Below are 18,761 nucleotides of genomic sequence, written 5' to 3'. Positions count from 1 at the left end.
AGAACACAAAGGCAAGTTAATATCAAAGCATGAATTCAAAGTTCCTTGCAGTCAGTGTCATATTCCTGACAACATGTCAAATAAGATCTACCTCTCTTCTTATCTACCATACTTTCACGTATTTGTCAGTAAAATTCTTAGAAATGAAATAAAATCTACACAAATAAATGGGGAATTTTTTTTCACTGTATCACCAGAACCCAGGTATGAAAATGACATAATTTTGTACATATTTCATCCTTTAAAATCTTACATTCAGCCTTATCTTTACCATTCACACTTAACTACTGTGGGTGATAGAGGCATAAGAATAGGATATTGTCAAGCAATGCCTACATACTGCAAGTGAAAAGAAATATTTCAGTTCAGTGCTTTTTTGTGTTCCAACTTAAAGGAAATATTACATGTTCTTCCACAATAGAATATTGTGAGGTATGAGATCAAAACTGTGAAACACATTTGCATTTATGTAGGCATTAGTTCTGTCTCTCAGAATTCTTCAGCAGGAAATTATCCATTATATTCCCTAATATTACCAGCAAAGCAATAAAATTATTTTCTTATTGGATATTTAGCACCCAAACTTTCTGGCATATTCAGAGATCCTAAACTTTGCTCAGTATGCAAGATCAGATAGTTTTATCAGGAGAAGCAAATCTGACTTGCCAAAAGGAAGTTTAAATGCAGGAATTTCTACTTATTTCCTAAAGCCACAGTATGAAACTCTTCAGAAACTGTTACCTGCATAAAACGACCAGGTGATGTTTATGTTGAGATTGTAAGCACCAAAACAGCATCACCTCTTAAGATTTTGAAATGGCTGCCAAAGACTCTGATCAAAGATCTTTCTTATGTCGTATTGATGAAATTATCAACATATTGAAGCAATAGTTACATTTAAATTTTAAATGGATGGTTAAAACATTTTCCCTTTCTGAAATTTCGGACATTTGACAAGTTTTGGTTGGTTATGCAATGGCTGGAATATACGGCTGTGAAATTGCACACCAAGAAAACAGTTCTCTGTAAATTTATCTTTTTGCTTGGGGGTGTTACAGTGTGATCCACAGAAACACTTCCCTACAATGGGAGATCAGTAACAACCCAACATCCACCTGGGTCAAGCAGTAGTGCAGGGAGAGAATAGTGTCAGTTTTTTCTCAGATTGAGCAGAATACAAAATGGAGATCATCTGTGCCAATAAATTGCTGTCCAATACTTTGCTGATGTGTTACTTTATGAAAACTCTGGCTACATTCAATACATTTCCAATGTCTTGGGCAAAACAAGGGCCATAACCTTGCTTAAAACCTCTAACTGTTTATAGAGGATTTGTTTTCAAATGCTGAGTTTTCTTTCATGTCAGATATATACTTACTTCAATGAGTGCACCTGAAATGTCACCAGCATTGCCAGCTCATAAAAACCTAGTCATTGTGTATGTCTGTGTATGCGGAAGAGTGTAGGTGACGAAAAAGGTATAAATGACAAATGTATCTGTTGTACCAGCTAACTGAATGCAACAATCACGCACATCCTACTTCTACAATTGTTTCACTTTTAAAATAAGATATTACAAGCGCAACTCTAGTAGTTAATGTATTTTCCTAAAAAGAGATGTAAACAAAATGCACCCCAACAGTTTATAACTTAATGACTCGGCCAAATCTAAGCAAGATAAATACAAAGTGTTGTACAGTCTTTTCCAAAGGCTGAGTGATCATTATTATAGGTTTCTTTATCACAATATTTAGTGGCACATTAGTTGGCATGTATATAAAGAAGAACTTAATTTGTGTCGTGTTAAATGTCAATATTTCATACAAAGCTGCAGAGACCATTGCTTCTATTAAAATCAGATATTCTTATCCTACCACTAGCATCCTGGTCATCCAGAAAGATCTAAATATCACTAATATTTTTTTTTTAAATAAAAACACAACATGACTACACATCCAGGAAATAAATGCCACTCTTCTAGAAAGTATTTAGTTGGAAAGACCTACCTTTCTGGAAGTAATACATCCTTTGGAAAAAGTCTGTAAACTATTTAGGGTTAGAATGAACCACTAAAACAAATTTAAAGCTTACATAGTGACATATATGTAAACATACACATACTGTACACACTAAGTATTTTAGTTTAATTTGTTAGTTAGAGCTCAAGAAAGGCAAATCCAAACAGCTCTGGCCACAGCCAAATATCCTGCTACCAGCTAATAAACAAACTTTTCATGTCAAGTATCAGTCAATTTGCAATCACAATAGTGACAATGTTGTTTCTCTTTTAGACCAGGACTGTCTGTCATTCCAAACCGGACTTCAGTGTTATTTTTCCAAAGACACAGACTGTAAGATTGTTGCAAACTCATTTGAGATTAACAAAAACATCTTCTTCCTTGAGATGTCCAGCTATGCTGTGTACAGCGCAGCTCCACAGAAATGAAATGCTTTTGCATTAAATCAGTTTCATATGAATTCACCTGCAAGCAGCTCATCAAATCTCATGGCAGGACACAAGTGTAGAACTTGGTGTAAAGAATAAAATTACTTAGAACAAAGTAAGGGCACTTAAAGCAAATGCACTCACAGATTTTGAGGACAACCAGGATACGTTTTGTAAGTACGAGTTTGGCTGGGCCTGCATTTTGACATGTGTTACTCCATTTCAATGAGCTTGCCTAATTGCAAATGCTTACAAAGAGTCAGTTGTGAGAACACGTGTACAAAGTGGCCAAATACATGTAAAGCACATGATGTTTACGCTGCTTTTCTATTACAGACTTCACATAGTTTAAAATAATTGCTTTGTTTTTTTTCAGTAAGCATGCCAAACACTAGAGTTGCTCCTTACATAAACTACTTCACTAGCATAGGAAGTACTCACCGTCTGGATTGATTAGGCCCTTTGCCTCAATTATTACTAACTTTTAAAAGGCACTGTATTTATTTCTCCATAAAATTCACAGAGATACATGTGTGTATGTGTCAATTTTTCACTCCTCTTGAACTTGACTGAAAGCCACTGACATCAATTCACTGACTTGCAGTGATTTCAGTGGAGAGTCTTAGTTCTCAGACTGGGTTAATTCTCAGAGCTTAAGAGATCATAACAATTTATTGACAGCTCTAGAAGGCAATGAACTAAAATATAACTCCTAGTTAAGCATTAGTCAAAGCAGCTGCCACTGCAGGTATTCTGTTTCTTTTTAGTATAATGCTAATTAATGCACTCACCCTGAGTGAATAGGGCTGGAAGAAAGAGCCACATTGTCCAAGTTTTCAGGGCCCCAGCTTAACCGACATGAATTCCTTTCAGCTTCTTTGGCCAGAGTTGTTACCTTGGTAAGCAAAAAACCCTCCTTTTTACTATAATAAAATCAATGAATCAACCAAACAATAAGAAGATGTATTTTGCATAGTAGTACCTAAAGCATTTCAACTTAAAAACAAAACACAACAAAAGGAATAATAATACCATTAAGATATTCGAAACCCCTTATTGTCATGTTTTACACTTGCTCAAAGTAATCATATGTTAATGGTCCTAGTGAAATGAATGCTGTGATTTACCAAGGTGGCATTTCCTAAGTATTTTTTTAAACTGCAAGCATGCTTCAGAATAGTATCTTTGAGTACAATGGCCTTGAGTTCATTAGATCACCAGAATATTTAGCTCAACGGCTGTTAGTATCATTCAAAAATCAGTTAAAACGGAGGACATTATAAAGACAGTCCCTGTACTATATTCACATAGCTTATCCATTTATTTTGGAATAGAGTTTAATATTGTACAGTATAATGTCAATGAAAATTAGAGAGATTTATGATAAAATAAATAAAGCAGCAAACACCACATAAGCAAAGTCTAAACTGTTATCATTTTATATTTCTGTATTTACCCAACTGATAAGTGACCATAAGAGAATGTGCTTACCTGCTGGCTGGGGATTACAACCGTGTCGTCAATCATGGCACTGTCCCTCAGGTAGGAGGCATGGCTCAAAGTGTGGGACCTGTCTGAACTGAAGGATCGCAGGCTGGTAGGTTGGTGGGATGCCATAGCAATATACCAGCAGTACAGATGATGTTGTAAAGGTATGATGAGAGATCGAGTGGGAGAATGAAAAAAAAGCGTGCTATTAGCAATATGATGCAGCTTCCAGGGGGAGTATGTAATAGTCAAGGGGAAAAAAACAGCTTTACAAATCTGTGTTATGCTGCCTTTCTGACCAAGGGCCACAAAGTGCTTCTGTCCCTAGTGACTGACTTTCTTTGCTTCAAAATGCAGAACCCTAGAGACTAATCTAGATGACAGTTTATTTTATATTCACAAATACTTGGCTTTGTGCCATGACAGTTTCCTTATAATAAAGAGCTTGATTTTTTTTTATAAGTAAGGCTCTTGAGAGAAGTTCTCTCTCCTGCTACGTCACACAAGCAAACCACTATGGAAAACTATAACGCTAACATCTGAATTAAAGCTGAAATGACTCTTCCTGAAGCTTTGCTATGATCTATTCTCTCTCATTAAAACTGTAAATAAGTAAGCTTGATATTGTCCCCTGGAAGGTACACACAGCGAGGTGAATTGTGGCCAGCCGCAAGCTCCTGTATAAAACAAAATCCTTCCTCTGTGTGCCAACAGCATCTTTAGAGAGGCAGCCCAAATGTGAGCGCTGTTTCCTGTGTCAGTACACGCAGCTCTACAGAAAACTGGTTGCTGTAGCAATGAGTGAGGCAAGGCAGTAAAGAAGCTGCTTCCAAGCACTGGCTCAGAATGTAACTGCAGTATTCACCAGCGAAAAAGCAAAATAGACAAATAAGACACCACAGAAGGACATATTGAGGTAAATGGGGTTTCTGCTATCAAATCACACTAGTTTTGTCCTTTAAATATTTACTAGAAGCAGTATTACAATAATTGGTTTTTTTAAAAACAGATCAACCACCTTCAGCTGTTGTACGTGTACTCTGTGTTGTTGTTCTATACGCTGAGGAATATAGTACAAATAACTGCAGGAAGCAGTTTCATTTTCCTGGCTTACACATCCATGAGTAGTACTGATAATGACTAACGCACTGGATCAGAACAATAGACCATCTATCTAGATACAAAGACTTTTAAAAGATAATTCATTTTCAGCAGTTAGCAGTAAGAAAGTCATGTGTACATTACAGACACGAGATTCAAGTGCTTTAAATGCAGATCTTGTTGCAAATCGCATTTTACCATCTGATTCAGACCAGTCAACCTTTCTTAACAATAGCTACTCAACATTTTTTGATCCATTTTTAGAAGCAAATTATTATCTTATTTTATTAGAAATATATAACATTGAAGAATAATCAATGATATTGAACACTGACTTATGGGCTATTTCGCATGCTATGTGGATTGTACAAAACAAAAGCAAAGATAAGTATGACACAAGTATCAGCCTTAGGAAAATCTTGAGGGAAAGAAAAAATCAACAATAAATAATCTCTCTTACCTGTCGTGAAATGTCTTTCACCCAGACAAGTGAAAGAGGTGAGACATATAAGGCTGATACTTAGTGTATTATTTGGATTATGCATTTCTGGAATAAAACTCTGTTTCCATTAAAACAACCATAAATTTCAATAGGGACAGAGGTTCATTCTAACTGTGCATGTAATGTTTCGGAAAAAAAAAAATTGAAAGGGAATCTTGACTGAAGAGTATTTTGGTTAAATATTTTAGTGCCAACTGGGTGGGCAGAGTACACCTTGCTTGTTTCTAACGAGAGCACTTCAGTGAACATCTGTTCTTTGGTTGAAAAATAATCCTCAATAGCAGACCCCATTTGCCATTATCCTTTATCCATTTCAACGTTTGACACTTTCAGAACTGCTTTACTGTGCCATGCAATGCTTGTAAGAGGTTCAACATCCAAATTGTAGGTTCTGCTATTCAGCTAATGTCACGTCCTGGAGAGCTACTGAATGAAAGGGAGTATGTACTACATTTGACCAGTAATCTGTAGGGTGATTTTGTGCATATTCTCCTGCAAGTACCTGACACTGCTATTACCACCACTACAAGCAGCTAAGTACGTATCCACTATATAGTACATGTATGTATGCTCCAGTAAATATCCAATACACTGAGGGTACAGACTTATCTACAGGCAAGGTATGCAAAAGCATGACCGAGGTCTTCAGTAAATTAGATGTTTAAATTTCCTACTAATTTCAAAACTAGTGTTCAGATGGCACTGCCCCTCTTTTGAGTGCTGTACCAGCTAATCGAAGAGCAAATCAGGAGTTAAGGTCTGTGCTTCTGAAACTCAGAAATAAAGGTACTGACTGAAACGACAGCCTGGTTACAGAGAGCAGTGGCACAGGACAGAACTTATTGTTTATTATTATAATAAGTCTTCAGAAATCCTGTAAAAAAATAACCATAAATCACAAAGGCAAAACTAAAGTCTAAATACATAATCTTTCCAAATCTGGTTGACAAATCTTAAGTCGCAGGGGTTGCAGGGTCAATAGCACTTGATTCAGCCCCATTGACCAAACTGTGGAACCCAGGAACACGACAAAGCTCCCGAACACCAGAGTGTGTCTTGCCTGCATTAGATAGTGCACAGGCATGTACCGTCCACCTCTCTAAGCCCTGAATAAAGCTCAGGTGGTATCCAGACATAAGAGCAGCATACACTAGCCAAGTTTCTAATGGGGATGACTGGGAGACCATGTTGTAGTACACATCCACTTGCCAGCCCAGAGAGAGCTCAAGCAAACTTTAGTCCCGTTCAGTGTATCTGATGTTATGGGAAATATATGTTGTTTCAGAAGCTGGGAAAAGAACCTGGTATCATTGAAACACATCAAAAACATTTATTCATTTAAAGAATGAAAGCCTTCCTCACACCTGCCATAGACCACAAAGGTGGAAGGGACTTACAATGAAAGTCTTTTCAAATACCGGTGATCTGATTACAGTCCAAATCAGTTCTGGCTCTCAGTATCCAGAAGGAGAATCCAGCTAGTGTATCCATTCTCTTTATTTTTTTATTCTACCAGTTTCTCCACGTAGAGAGGAAAATGACCAACCTTCCCAGCAGCACGGAGACAGAAGGGTGCTACCAGCTGTCCTGACCTAGTGCAACTCCCCTGCTCCCAGCATCTTTACAGGAATCAGCAAAGTTTCTGTGGGACAGTAGCTACATCATATGGTGATCTTTCTAGACAGAGAGTACTGTTGGATCAGTATTCACCACGACATACTCATTTGAGTCTAAAACAATCTCCAACAGCAGTGTCGTTCACATGGTTCTCCAAATCAACCTTCCAGCAAACAGCAGCCCTCCAAAATGGATGAACAGAGACAGGTGCCATAAAAGGATACAGAGACATGTTTTCATGCTATGTAATACCTACCTGGGCATGGTGCTAATGAAAGCATATGAAAAAGAATGAAGGGGAGAGAGAAATAAAATAAATAGGGAAGATGGTTACAAAAGAAAAAGATATGTTTTAAAATCAAATTGTATAATACATAAGATTACATGAGTCTAGACTGCTGATACTATTTTGCTTTGCTGAATTTCTTGAAAAACCAAAGTCCATATAATACAATGAAAATCACATTAAAGCAAAAGCAAAAGAGTTTAAGCAGTGTCTGTGAAAATTATTACAACCAGTAACCTGACAGTGACAGAAAATGAGACCGTGGAGTTAGAAAGATGTACTTTTTTCTTTCGTTCTATCTCTCTGTATCATTTTGCTTCATTTCAATATAATCACGCTTGATACGGGGTGGGAAATAATTTTCATACAACAGAAAACAGAACACATCAATTACATGCCAGTAAAAATCTACTGATGTCCACTGACAGTATTTAAAAGCTAAAGTATTGTAAATGGGAGCAGAAACTGGCTTAACATTTGCCTGCACAATCACTTCTATACATCATCTTAAAATTAAAAAACACAAACCACTTTGTTACCATTGAAAGCACATGATAAAAGGTTTCGATTTTTAAGCATTCTGCTGTAGCTCATAAACATCCTCAGAGACTTAAAAGCCACACAGTCACTTTGTTTTCAGTGGATTCGCCGGAGCGGTCTAAAAACCAACAAAGACTCCAAGCTTATAAGGCCTGAATGCTGAGAGATTTACACATGCTGTGAGGCAAACCAAACCGCTTCCTGACGTCTTTTGTTCCAGAAGCAATTCATAGCCTAATGAAGTAAACAGAACGGATCCTACTGACTTGACTGCGCTTTGGAAACGCTACCAGAACAACAATCGAGACTGGAAAATGAGGTAGGTTAAAAATTTGTCTGTTGCCAAGATCTCAACTTCTTTTTTTTTTCTTTCCTCTTTAGTGAACCCTAATTCTAAAGGCAGTAAGTCTGGACATTACTGATTCACATTAGACATTGTCATTTTCAAACAGAAATACCTGGGTAGCCTATTATAAAGTAGAACTGTGGGTATTAATCTACCAGTTTAAGGCTCTCATTTTGACATGGGAACTCCATATTTTTTTCTAGACTACAGTAATATCCTCTATATTCAAACAAATAAAATAATAAATCTAAAGGCATTGTTATTCTGCAAATATATCTTAACCTTAAGTTCAACACATTAGATATAAGCAAATCAGTTGGTTTTCTGGACTGAATACACCTTTTTTTCTAATTTTTTTAATGTACAACATATTGTGCTGTGCCAGTAGAAGGAAAAATATTCTCTTTCCTGCTAATTCAACCACAATGAAATAGAGAATCAATGCGCTTGCTGACAATACCCTCACTGCCAATCCAAGGCAGAACGGCCAAGTCCATCACTCCTTTCCTTACACCTCTAGCCAGCAAACCACTTTAAAAAGTCATCTCACCTAATGCTGAAACACCTTGTCCACTTATGCACCACCCACCCCATCTCAGGACAGAGGGAGATGGGGATGATTCATCCCCTTTGCATAGACAAGCAGACTCTTCTTCCTTTGCCTGATCACAAAGACAATAAAGCAAGCCATGCCTTTTCAAGAACCAAATAAATACTACAAACAAATTCTTCACTAGACTTTGAGTACAATATTAACGCCAAATGTATTAACTTCTGGACTGGTCAGGAACTATTACACCTCCTGCCCATACCTTCCTCCTACAAAGTGGCAACTTGGCACCCTGACATGACAAAGAAACATTGGCAAGTGCATCCCATGTCTGCCTTGAATTAAAAGCCCCAAGAAAGACATTTCAAACATTTATAACACAATGTGTGCAGAATTATCACAAGAAAACATACGTGTCCAGGCAAATACCTGTCAGATCGTCCTCCTTCCAAGCTGTACCTTAAGTAGTTCATACCATCCAAGAACTGGCTGCTTGGTAAAGAGTCATCTCCTAGTTCTTTGAGGTCTTCTGGCCTAAGGTACTCTCCTCCATCTCCTGTCATTGTGTCATCACCTTTAAATCAATCACAGAAGGGACAAAGGTAAGTACACACACAAGTTTGATATCATTTACACATTGGGATCTAACAACTGGATGGTACAATCAACAGGAAGGCATTTTCCACTCAGGAAACACTGCAAACCACAAGCAATTAATGTATTTCATGAAATCGGCTCATCAAACAAGATGAAAAAAATATCAAAATAAAGGTGATTAATCAATTAGATTTAATCTATTTTTTTGCTGTTGCACATACTGGTAAGGGGCAAATTCCTTTGCTGCACTCTGAAGCGTGGTCTCTCTTTTCCTTTATCCATTTTAGCTCTCTGGTATATCTATAGCTATATTGTATCACAGCCTGACAGTTTATGATTAAATACAACCACTTGCTTGAATGTAAGTTATGTGTTTTCTGTGGCCTTAAGCCTGAGAGTTGCAAACACTGATTTAGACTCTCCATTGTCCAAATTCCACATCATGTGAGGCTGTCTCACTCATGTTCAAACATCCTTGTGTGATCAGCAAAAAAAATCTTATTTCTAAAACACAGCAATATCCAGAAACTGGAAAAAAGTTCACATGCATAGATTGTAATGTTCATTACCCAGAAAAGAAATTCTTAATGAATCAAAGCCTAAATGAACATTGGTTATCTGACATAGTAATGTTTCTGCATATACTCTGAATGACTGGGTTTATTTATTTTTTTATTATTATTCTTTTTTTAGGTACAAAATTATTTTCCCCAGGAAATTCTGTCTATACAAAGTCACAGTTTGTTCTTCCCCAGCAGAATAACAAAACAGCTTACATTGCCAAGACATACATGTTTCTTTTCATTCCTATTTGCAACATGTTTTTTTCTCCTGGAGATTTCAGCCACTTTCCCAATGGTTAATCACTACTGTACGAACCTGGCTTGGTGTGACCCACAGAACTGCACATCATCACCCTAGGCCACCAATACCGTCAAGTTTCTCATTTTCTAAGCTTCACGGGCAAATGTCAAGAACCTGAACCTCAGTTACGCGAAGGAGACTGGAACCGTCATACCAGAGCAACACATTCCAGCTCTAACAATTCACTCTGATATGCCAAGAAATATGAAGGATTGTAAAGGCTAGTTAAGAATTCATTTGTGCATCAGGGCATTTAAAGTTCTAACACAGCAAAATTGAAAAAAAAAACCCATTTATTGTTACTGCTGCTATTTCTAGTAGAGCATCTTTCCCCCCACCCTGCAAAATGCTACCAGCATTATCAGCTACAGGAGTGGCACCAGCTCCTAAAGGAAGAGTTCTTGGTATTTGTTTTCATGAAACAAATCAAGCTAGTTTTTCTAGCTTGATGTTTCAGTTAATAAATAAATAATTTACAATTTGTCACCTAAAACAAAGTAACATTTGAGGTTTTTAAGATTTTTTTTGTATCCACAAATATTATATGTAAAAAATGAGGCCTAAATCTTTTCAGTATAAGAACAAAAGCTCTTGAAAATTCCATCTGTCCACATTAAGACAGAGAAACTGGGCACAGTTTCACAGAAAACAATAAAATGCATTTAATCATTGCATGTTTCCTGTCTTCTGACAGATGATGCCTCCTGTTGCCTGGGAATGTCACATTATAAAGCACAGGGCTTAGTGAAAACTTGGAAGAGATTAAGGCAATGCTGTTAATCAAACAATAAAAGGATTTTCAAGTTATATTTCAAATAAACTAGATACTTATAATCATGCCAGACATTCCATCTATAATAGACACAAAGGCAAAATCTTTACTGCTTTTATCACACCCACATCCTTTGAGAAAAAAAATCCAAGGTCTACTCTTATTTCAGCTTTGGCCCCTCATCTAAGAGTTGTCAATAATGGGTCTAAGTAACACAAGCTTTTTTATGTGATGTGAACATCTGCAAACAGTAATAAGATTATCCATGAATATTTCACAATGTCTTCAGAACATTTATCTGTGGGTAACACAGCCGACTTGCTAGCATACTAGTTTTGAGTGAGTAAACTAGAAGCTAAAGTCACTCCCCACCAACCCCCTGTGCCCTTTCATCTTTCCTTAATGAGATGAACAAAAACAAAACTCCCCAAAAAGTAGCACAATCCTAGTACATGAAGGGTAAAAAAATACATCTTTAAGTCTAAATGACTGTGTAGCAACATAATATTTAATACAACTGTGGCTACCCCAGTGCCTTAATTCCTGCTTTGCAAGGCAATAGCACATACACAAAGGGAATTATTTGAAGTCTGCATAATGAGCACTCATTCCTGCCAGTAATGTTGTGTTGTCATTAAAATATGTTACATGGCTATATTCCTGAGGCTCAGTCAATTCATTGTGCCGGAATCTGTACGAAAACACACACAGACATGTTATCTGCTGAGAAGAAATTACATATTCAGTTGACCATGAGCTTCTTTACACAGCAAATCTTACCAGATGGTAGTTTTGTGGCAGTACAAGACATTATCCTCCTTAATCATGCTGGAAACAATTCATCTGCCATCACATTCCACATCAAATTAAAGACAGCAATTTTTTCACTACTTACTAAGGAGTTTGCAACAAATATAGCTCTTGACAGTGATGCTCCATGAGTTGCAGTGGCCATCTAGGAACTTCCTGGTGAATTTCAGTGAGTTACCCACTTAGTACTTTATCCTCAATTTACTTGAAAGAACGTGTTCCTTTCTTCCGTGATACCAACAGACAGGTTTACTCGACAGGGGAAAAGACACTACAAAACACTGGGTGACCTTGCGCTGTGCCCTAATTAAAGCATTCCTGCTCAGCCTTGGCCTCATCACTGCTACTGCCCGTCTCTCAAGTATGTCTCAAAGTTCTACCTAAATCTGGATTTCCGAGTAACACCATCTTCTTTGGGGCAGCTTTGAGAGGAAATAAAATGCACTAGAAGGAAGCATCAAGTACCTGAACTTTCTTAAAAGAAACACTTGACATGTTACTGGTAAGGACAGAAAGAAATTAAAAAAAATAGGAGAAGAAAAAAGAAATTAAGGATCTATTAGTATTTTTTTTAAAGTGGCCAATGAGTAGCTTTTCCAGAATATAACACACTAAGTGTCGCAGTCCCACTGCACTCTCAGCAATTATCTGGTTAGTCCATTAACCTGTTTCCAGTGGCCAAACTAACGTCCTGGAACAAGACCCTCCAACAACATATATTTTGTGCTGGTTTGTAACACTTGGGGTTATTTCTTTTCTTCTCAGAAGAGGGATAGAATCAAAAAAATCAAAGGAGAGAGATCACTTGAAGCAAGAATGTGAAAACAAAGGGTGGGACTGGCAAGGTCCAGGCTGCAGGGAGAAGGCTTCACAGAAATAGGTTCCAGGTCTGTTACTACAAAAAGTAAGTGAGGAGATGTGGACCAGCTAAGCAAGGTGCTAAAGGTTTCTATGAGGTGCCAGCCACCTTCAAAATCTATTAAATTAAGTGGGCTCTTCTGCAAAACTGGACACTCAGCACTTTGCAGGATTGGATGCAAGAGGAGTAAAGAGACAGAAAGAATTAAAATGGAATGAAGAGGTGGAAAAGAGAGACAGTGAACCTGAGATCAGAATGGGAAAGTCAAGTAAATACTATGCTTAAGGCAAGGAAGGCCTGATACAGAAACTAATAACAGGTGAGTGAAAACTACATTGATGGTTCTTAGTAACACCTTACACAAAGTTTTACATCTTTGTCACAACCAAACCAACAAAAGGCTGGTTGAAGTGGTGAAGAGCAGCACAGAGGTTCTTGGGCTGGTGGATCCATCCATCCCAGATTGCAGAGCTGTGCAGACACAGGGGTTCAGTTTTTACATTTTATGCTGATGACATATTATTCTGTGTACCATGAACCCATGATATCCAAATATAGCAACAGATCTCAGCTGCTAATTTCTAAGATACCTGTTAGCAGAAAGGGAAGGACCAGGGCAGATCTGCCTGGTCACTCAGGAAATATTTGCCTTACTCTAACCCAGCAGTACAGAAGAAACAGCTAATTTTGATACCTATGATTCCATGTGTTTGAACATAGTTTTTGAGCATTATAAATCACTGAATATGCTATTAAGAGAAACAAGCCACACACTGAGACCACGTATCTGTTCTTTCAGTGACAGTCTGGCTGAATACACATGAATTTATCAAACCATCAAAACTGGAGACCCACAGTGGTATTCCTGTACTTCTGTTTTCTTATATTCAACAAAAGGGAGTGGTATTTCCTACCTATATAGCTGATTAAATCAAGCAACAATCATGAACCACATTGATATCAAAAACATGTTTTAAATGCAAAATAACATCCATGAGACAGTAGCTTTGAGGCACCCAGCCACATGCCATTCTCAGCTTAGCAAATCAGTACTGGCTCACAGGAGAACTGTTATTAATACATAAATGTTTCTTAAACAGACTATCTTTTCCAGCTTCTTTTTTTTTCCCCAGAAATAATCCTTCCTACTGTTATCAGGGAGCTAATAATCCTTCCTACTGTTATCAGGGAGCTATGCAAATATTTGATCAAGTGAACAGTTTTAAAATGTTCACCACACCATTCTGGATATGTATCTACAAAATCAACTTCTTTTGGGAAGTTCCAACAAAGGCAGTTCCTACCATTCCTGTAGCTCTCCTCCTATGTAAGTGAATTGCAAAACACAGCTGGTGTATGAGAATTCCTTTGGAGTTTTATCTCAGAAAACACAGAGAAAACATAGGCAAAAGTAAAAAAAAAAATAAATAAAAAAGAAAGAAGGCCGTGATAGAAACTGCCAGAAATTGCTTTTAATCGATGCTTTTAAAGCCAGATACAGTTATGAGTTTGCCAAAATTACTGTTTTCTCTGCAACATGCAGAGAAGTCTACAGCTACCCACTTAAGTGCAACTTCTTAAAAGAAACAGATGGAGAAGGGACAGCTATGGCAAGCACAGTTCTTGATGAGATATATAAGCCCTGAAGCATCTTTAAAGGAATGTATAATGCAGAGTTTCTCTGACACTTTCCTTGGACACCTTCACTTCCCTAAAGTGAACCCTCTATTTAATGGTCCACACACGCTAGAGGTTTCCCTAAATTACATCTTGTCTAATTTATTTTTTGTCAGTCAGGAAAGCAGGTTTTCACGCTTGGTTTTAGACAGGACTTCATACATCGATACGTGACTTAACATGAATCATCATGTCAGCTATTGGTAGCTCAAAGCAGCACTTCCAGAAAGACAGAAGGTGAAGCAAATGAAAAGAAGAAGAAATCCTATATGCCTACCCTCCGGGATCTGTGGGGAGAGGAAGGCACATTGATTTTGTTTTCTCACAAATTAATTGGCTGCAAAAATGAATTCCAGCATTCCACAGGTGGCTACTATGGCATTTACAAAGGCGTTATGTTGAACTCAGGTAACAAAGAATAAAAACACAGCCTTTTCAGAATCAGACAAACCAGGATAAACTACTCCTAGGCCTTGCTAAGGCACAGAAGCCTTGGAAAGCCGGCGATAGTGCCTGGCATGCTGGTCAGTCTGAGGTGCTGGGGCTGCTTCACCATGTACAGTCACACTGGGACATGAGCGAGTCCCCTGTGGGGTTTCAAGAGGAGCAATAGAGCAGATCCCACAAAGAATTCTGGGCAGGAAATGACATTAAAATAACATACTGGGGTATGTGACGGAGAACTGATTTAGCTTTTTGTTCCACCAGAATGTAACTTTCTTCTTATGGAAGAGGAAAATTCACCCTAAACCAGGCAAATATTTCCTATGAAACAGGGAATTTCCTCACAGTACAAAACACATTGAGCACTAAGGAAGGAAAATTTGGTCTCGTATAGACACCTATGACTCAGAACAAACCTGCAGATGAAGATCCTGCATGCATTAAAAAGAAAACCGAGGAAAAATGTCTTTTCCTTCTTCCCAAGTATACAAAGTATTCACTAAATGTACCTTTGTGAAATTCACATGGCAAGTACTTTTATGTAGCACTTTGAGAAATATTTGTAAAATGTTATGTACTGACACACCAGTCATCTTTCACATTCACATTATTCCAGGGAACAATAGCCCAAGACATTTGCTGCCCATGGAATGGGTAACACTCCTCTGGCTGGGTGAGCTCACTTTGACTACTAATTATCTATAAATATTGCCAGCATCCATAAAACCTTCATCTAAGGTTAATGTAAAAGTAAAAGCAACAAGTTTTTATCAATCACGAGTGGGAATAATATCCAGTAGCATTAAACCAGATTTAGATCTGATGGTTAAGGCTGGTCAAAAATGCATTTTCCCTTTTTAACTTGCTGGTTAGGATTTACCTCAATGAACAAACTAGTGTAGGTGTCCCCCCACAACTTCAGTCTCTGAAGGAAATAATTCAGTGTTCAACATTGCTCATAAAATAAGCAATAAAATATTAACAATTTAGAAAATAATGTATAAGTAAATAAAGTATAAGTCAAACCACTGGTGTCTCCTGGTTATACCCACACATTATTCCTTCTTTGTACTAACAAAGTTCTGTCTGTAGTTTGGGTCATACATACACATGTCACTGACATCATTTAGTATTGTTAATCTGGTCAATTCTATTTTTTGTCAACACCGATGCAAATGAAAACCAGGAGTTTCTTTGAAACTTTCACCAAAATTTTTGCAGCCTAACCACAACCTTCTATTTTTCATTAGTAAAGTGTTGAGCAATTTTTAGCAGATTCTACCCCAACAACAAAAAAAACCCAATTAATTTAATTTAATTTATTTCTAATGACAATACCAGATTTTTTTAAAGCAGTTATAGTCTATCTGAAGGATTTCAATGGAAAAATCCAAGTAAGGCTTTGTTTTAATTTTATTTTACATTCCTAACAACAATGTCAATAAAGTCATAAGAGAAAAATTGAGCAGTTAACCATGATATTGAGAACCTTTTGTGTTGACACATGAATGAAAAAAAAAGGCAATGAATTTTCAGATTTCTTGCTGCATTTGCACATCTGGCACTTTGAAGAAAAAAAAAAAAATCCTCATTTTGCTCAGGGAAAGAAAGGAAGAAAAAAGGAAAATATAAGTAATCTCAACAATACCATGTAAACAAAAGCAGCTTTCCAGAGAAGAATCTCCTTTCATCTTGTATTACCTTGTTAAAATGTCCCAGCAAGAAACTATTCACATAACAAACCTTACAGAGCATCTAAAATATACAAATTGCTAGGAAATGAGACAGAGAGAGATATTCTCATATTTTGTGTGCAGGTTACCATAAGTAAAGTTTTTAGAATCATCTCTCATTCACCAGCCACTTCTTTATGAGCACAAGTTTCTTTCAACCAATAGAAGAAAGTTTCAGTTAAACTCTCAAAACATAGCTTTAGCTTCACTTATATAAATCAATAATCTTTGGCTATACTTTATACTCCTGGTTATAAGATGTTTAAATTAAGAGTGTGAATTAATTCAGTGGTGTTATTCTGAATTTACTGTGGTTTAAATGTGCAGCAACAGCAGCTTAAGTCTAACCAAGAACAGTTACCAGCTGCAACTTTAACTCCCAGCTTTAATTAAGGAAAGTTATTCTTTAAGTCTTCCACTAATTAAGCCACTGCTTCAGTGGAATTACGTGCATGTACAACAGCAATGAAGTCTTCCCAGACTTAACTGCTCATTTCTCACACATATGCCGTACTGTTAGTTCACTGTCATATTTTAGCCCTGTTTACTGCAGTTACAGGCACTATTCAAGAATTTGATGTTATGGAAGTGCAAGATGCATTTACCATAAATAAGAAGTGACACACTTGGACAAAATAACATTCTTTGGTACCAGAGCACATTATCATTTAATCATAACAACATTCACAACAATAACTAGGTAGGCAGTTAGTTCCTGGCAAGCAGTTACAAAGACAGGTAGACAGATAGGCATGGCATTTTCGTCACAGCTCCCAACACGCCAGGCAAAGCAGCTTGTCATTATGCCATTCTGCAACTGGAAGGCTGAGAAAACTGGAGTGACTTCCACACAGATATTTAGGAACCATCAGCAGTGCCAGAAATAAATTCCTGAACCCTATATGAGTGTCTGTTGGTAAAGCAGTAACTCCTTGGTCCTCTGTGAGCCTATGTCTGAACCAGACTTACAAGGCAGTTTGAAAGTTCTCTTTGTCTGATGTTATCAGGTATGGATTAGCTGTGAACTGTTTTCTGGAATCTAAGATCACATTTTTGTTGTCCTTAAGCAATGCAATAGTTCAGAGATCTGCCTCTCCTGTCACCAATACACATCCATGAAGGGACAGCAAATGCCACTTTTACACAGATACTGTTACTGAGAATCTGTTTGAATGATGCAGTATCATAATTTTGAGTAAGATTTAAAACTAAAAAGGAGAAAAAACTCTGTGAGAGGAAAAATGTAACAATCTAACACTGGGTCATTATCCTTTGTAGGCATTAATGCATATTCTATTTTATAAATTATTTAAGGATGTGATGACACTGTTTCCATTTTTAGAAACACGTCAGTAAATTCAATGTCCTGATCACCTTCTTTTTAAGATGACTCTATTATTAGTGTTTTGGGGTTTTTTAAGAAACATGAAGTAAATAAAACACAGAAAACCCACCACCTTGTGTATCATCCAGGCACAGGGTCAAGCTTTAGACAAGCATCCCTCATGAAAGTAATGCTTTTTTGTTCTTTGGATATTGCGATTCCATCTGATTTTTGAGACTCCACTGACTATTTGCATGACTGTTTGCTCAACATTTGTCTCTCTTCTTGGCAACTGAAATGTCAGCATCAATTACTGGGTGTGAACTGAGTGAGCTTCACGACAGCCAGCTCAGGGCCATGCTATGGTGTCTCACCTTCCACTGCAGCCTTTCTATCCCCTTCTGCCTGCAAAAGTAATCTGGCCTAAAAATAACTTATTAGAATAAACAAAGAGATTAATTTTCAGACAGATCAGTTCTCTGGGTTGGTTCACCACATGGCGAAACGTTTGTGCTGACTTAAGGAGGATGTGGGAAAAGTACAGTTAGAGCTATGACAACTTCTTGCAGCAGCCAGAACTTGGTCTCAAAGAGACCAGGAAATCAGAGCTTTAGAAAATTAACTGCACTGAAAACAGAGTAGGAGATGAGGGGGCCCAAACAGACACAAATGAGAGCTCTTCAATAACCTGATTACTGGTTGGTCTTGTATCCTCTATATACAGCACTACACCTACTGTACTGTCTCAGATGGGAGTCACAAAGATAAACCACTAGCGGTTTGTACAGCTCTTTTGCCACAAATG

At 37.4% G+C, this 18,761-nt stretch overlaps 1 protein-coding gene across 1 annotated transcript in view; it reads right to left on the bottom strand.

The window, feature by feature from the left end:
* ANK2 (ankyrin 2) overlaps positions 1-18,761 on the bottom strand; it is a gene marked incomplete at both ends in the record, with an annotated part of 244,068 nt that overhangs the window by 54,498 nt on the left and 170,809 nt on the right. Inside the window, 3 exons of the mRNA XM_080343437.1 lie at positions 3,238-3,341; positions 3,938-4,040; positions 9,306-9,450. Coding sequence (XP_080199563.1) covers positions 3,238-3,341; positions 3,938-4,040; positions 9,306-9,450 — 352 coding nt within the window. The remainder of the gene's footprint in view (positions 1-3,237; positions 3,342-3,937; positions 4,041-9,305; positions 9,451-18,761) is intronic.

This window comes from Nesoenas mayeri (genome assembly GCF_963082525.1).
Source record: "Nesoenas mayeri genome assembly, chromosome: 4".
Taxonomy (NCBI): domain Eukaryota; kingdom Metazoa; phylum Chordata; class Aves; order Columbiformes; family Columbidae; genus Nesoenas; species Nesoenas mayeri.
This window is presented reverse-complemented; position numbering and strand designations above follow the sequence as displayed.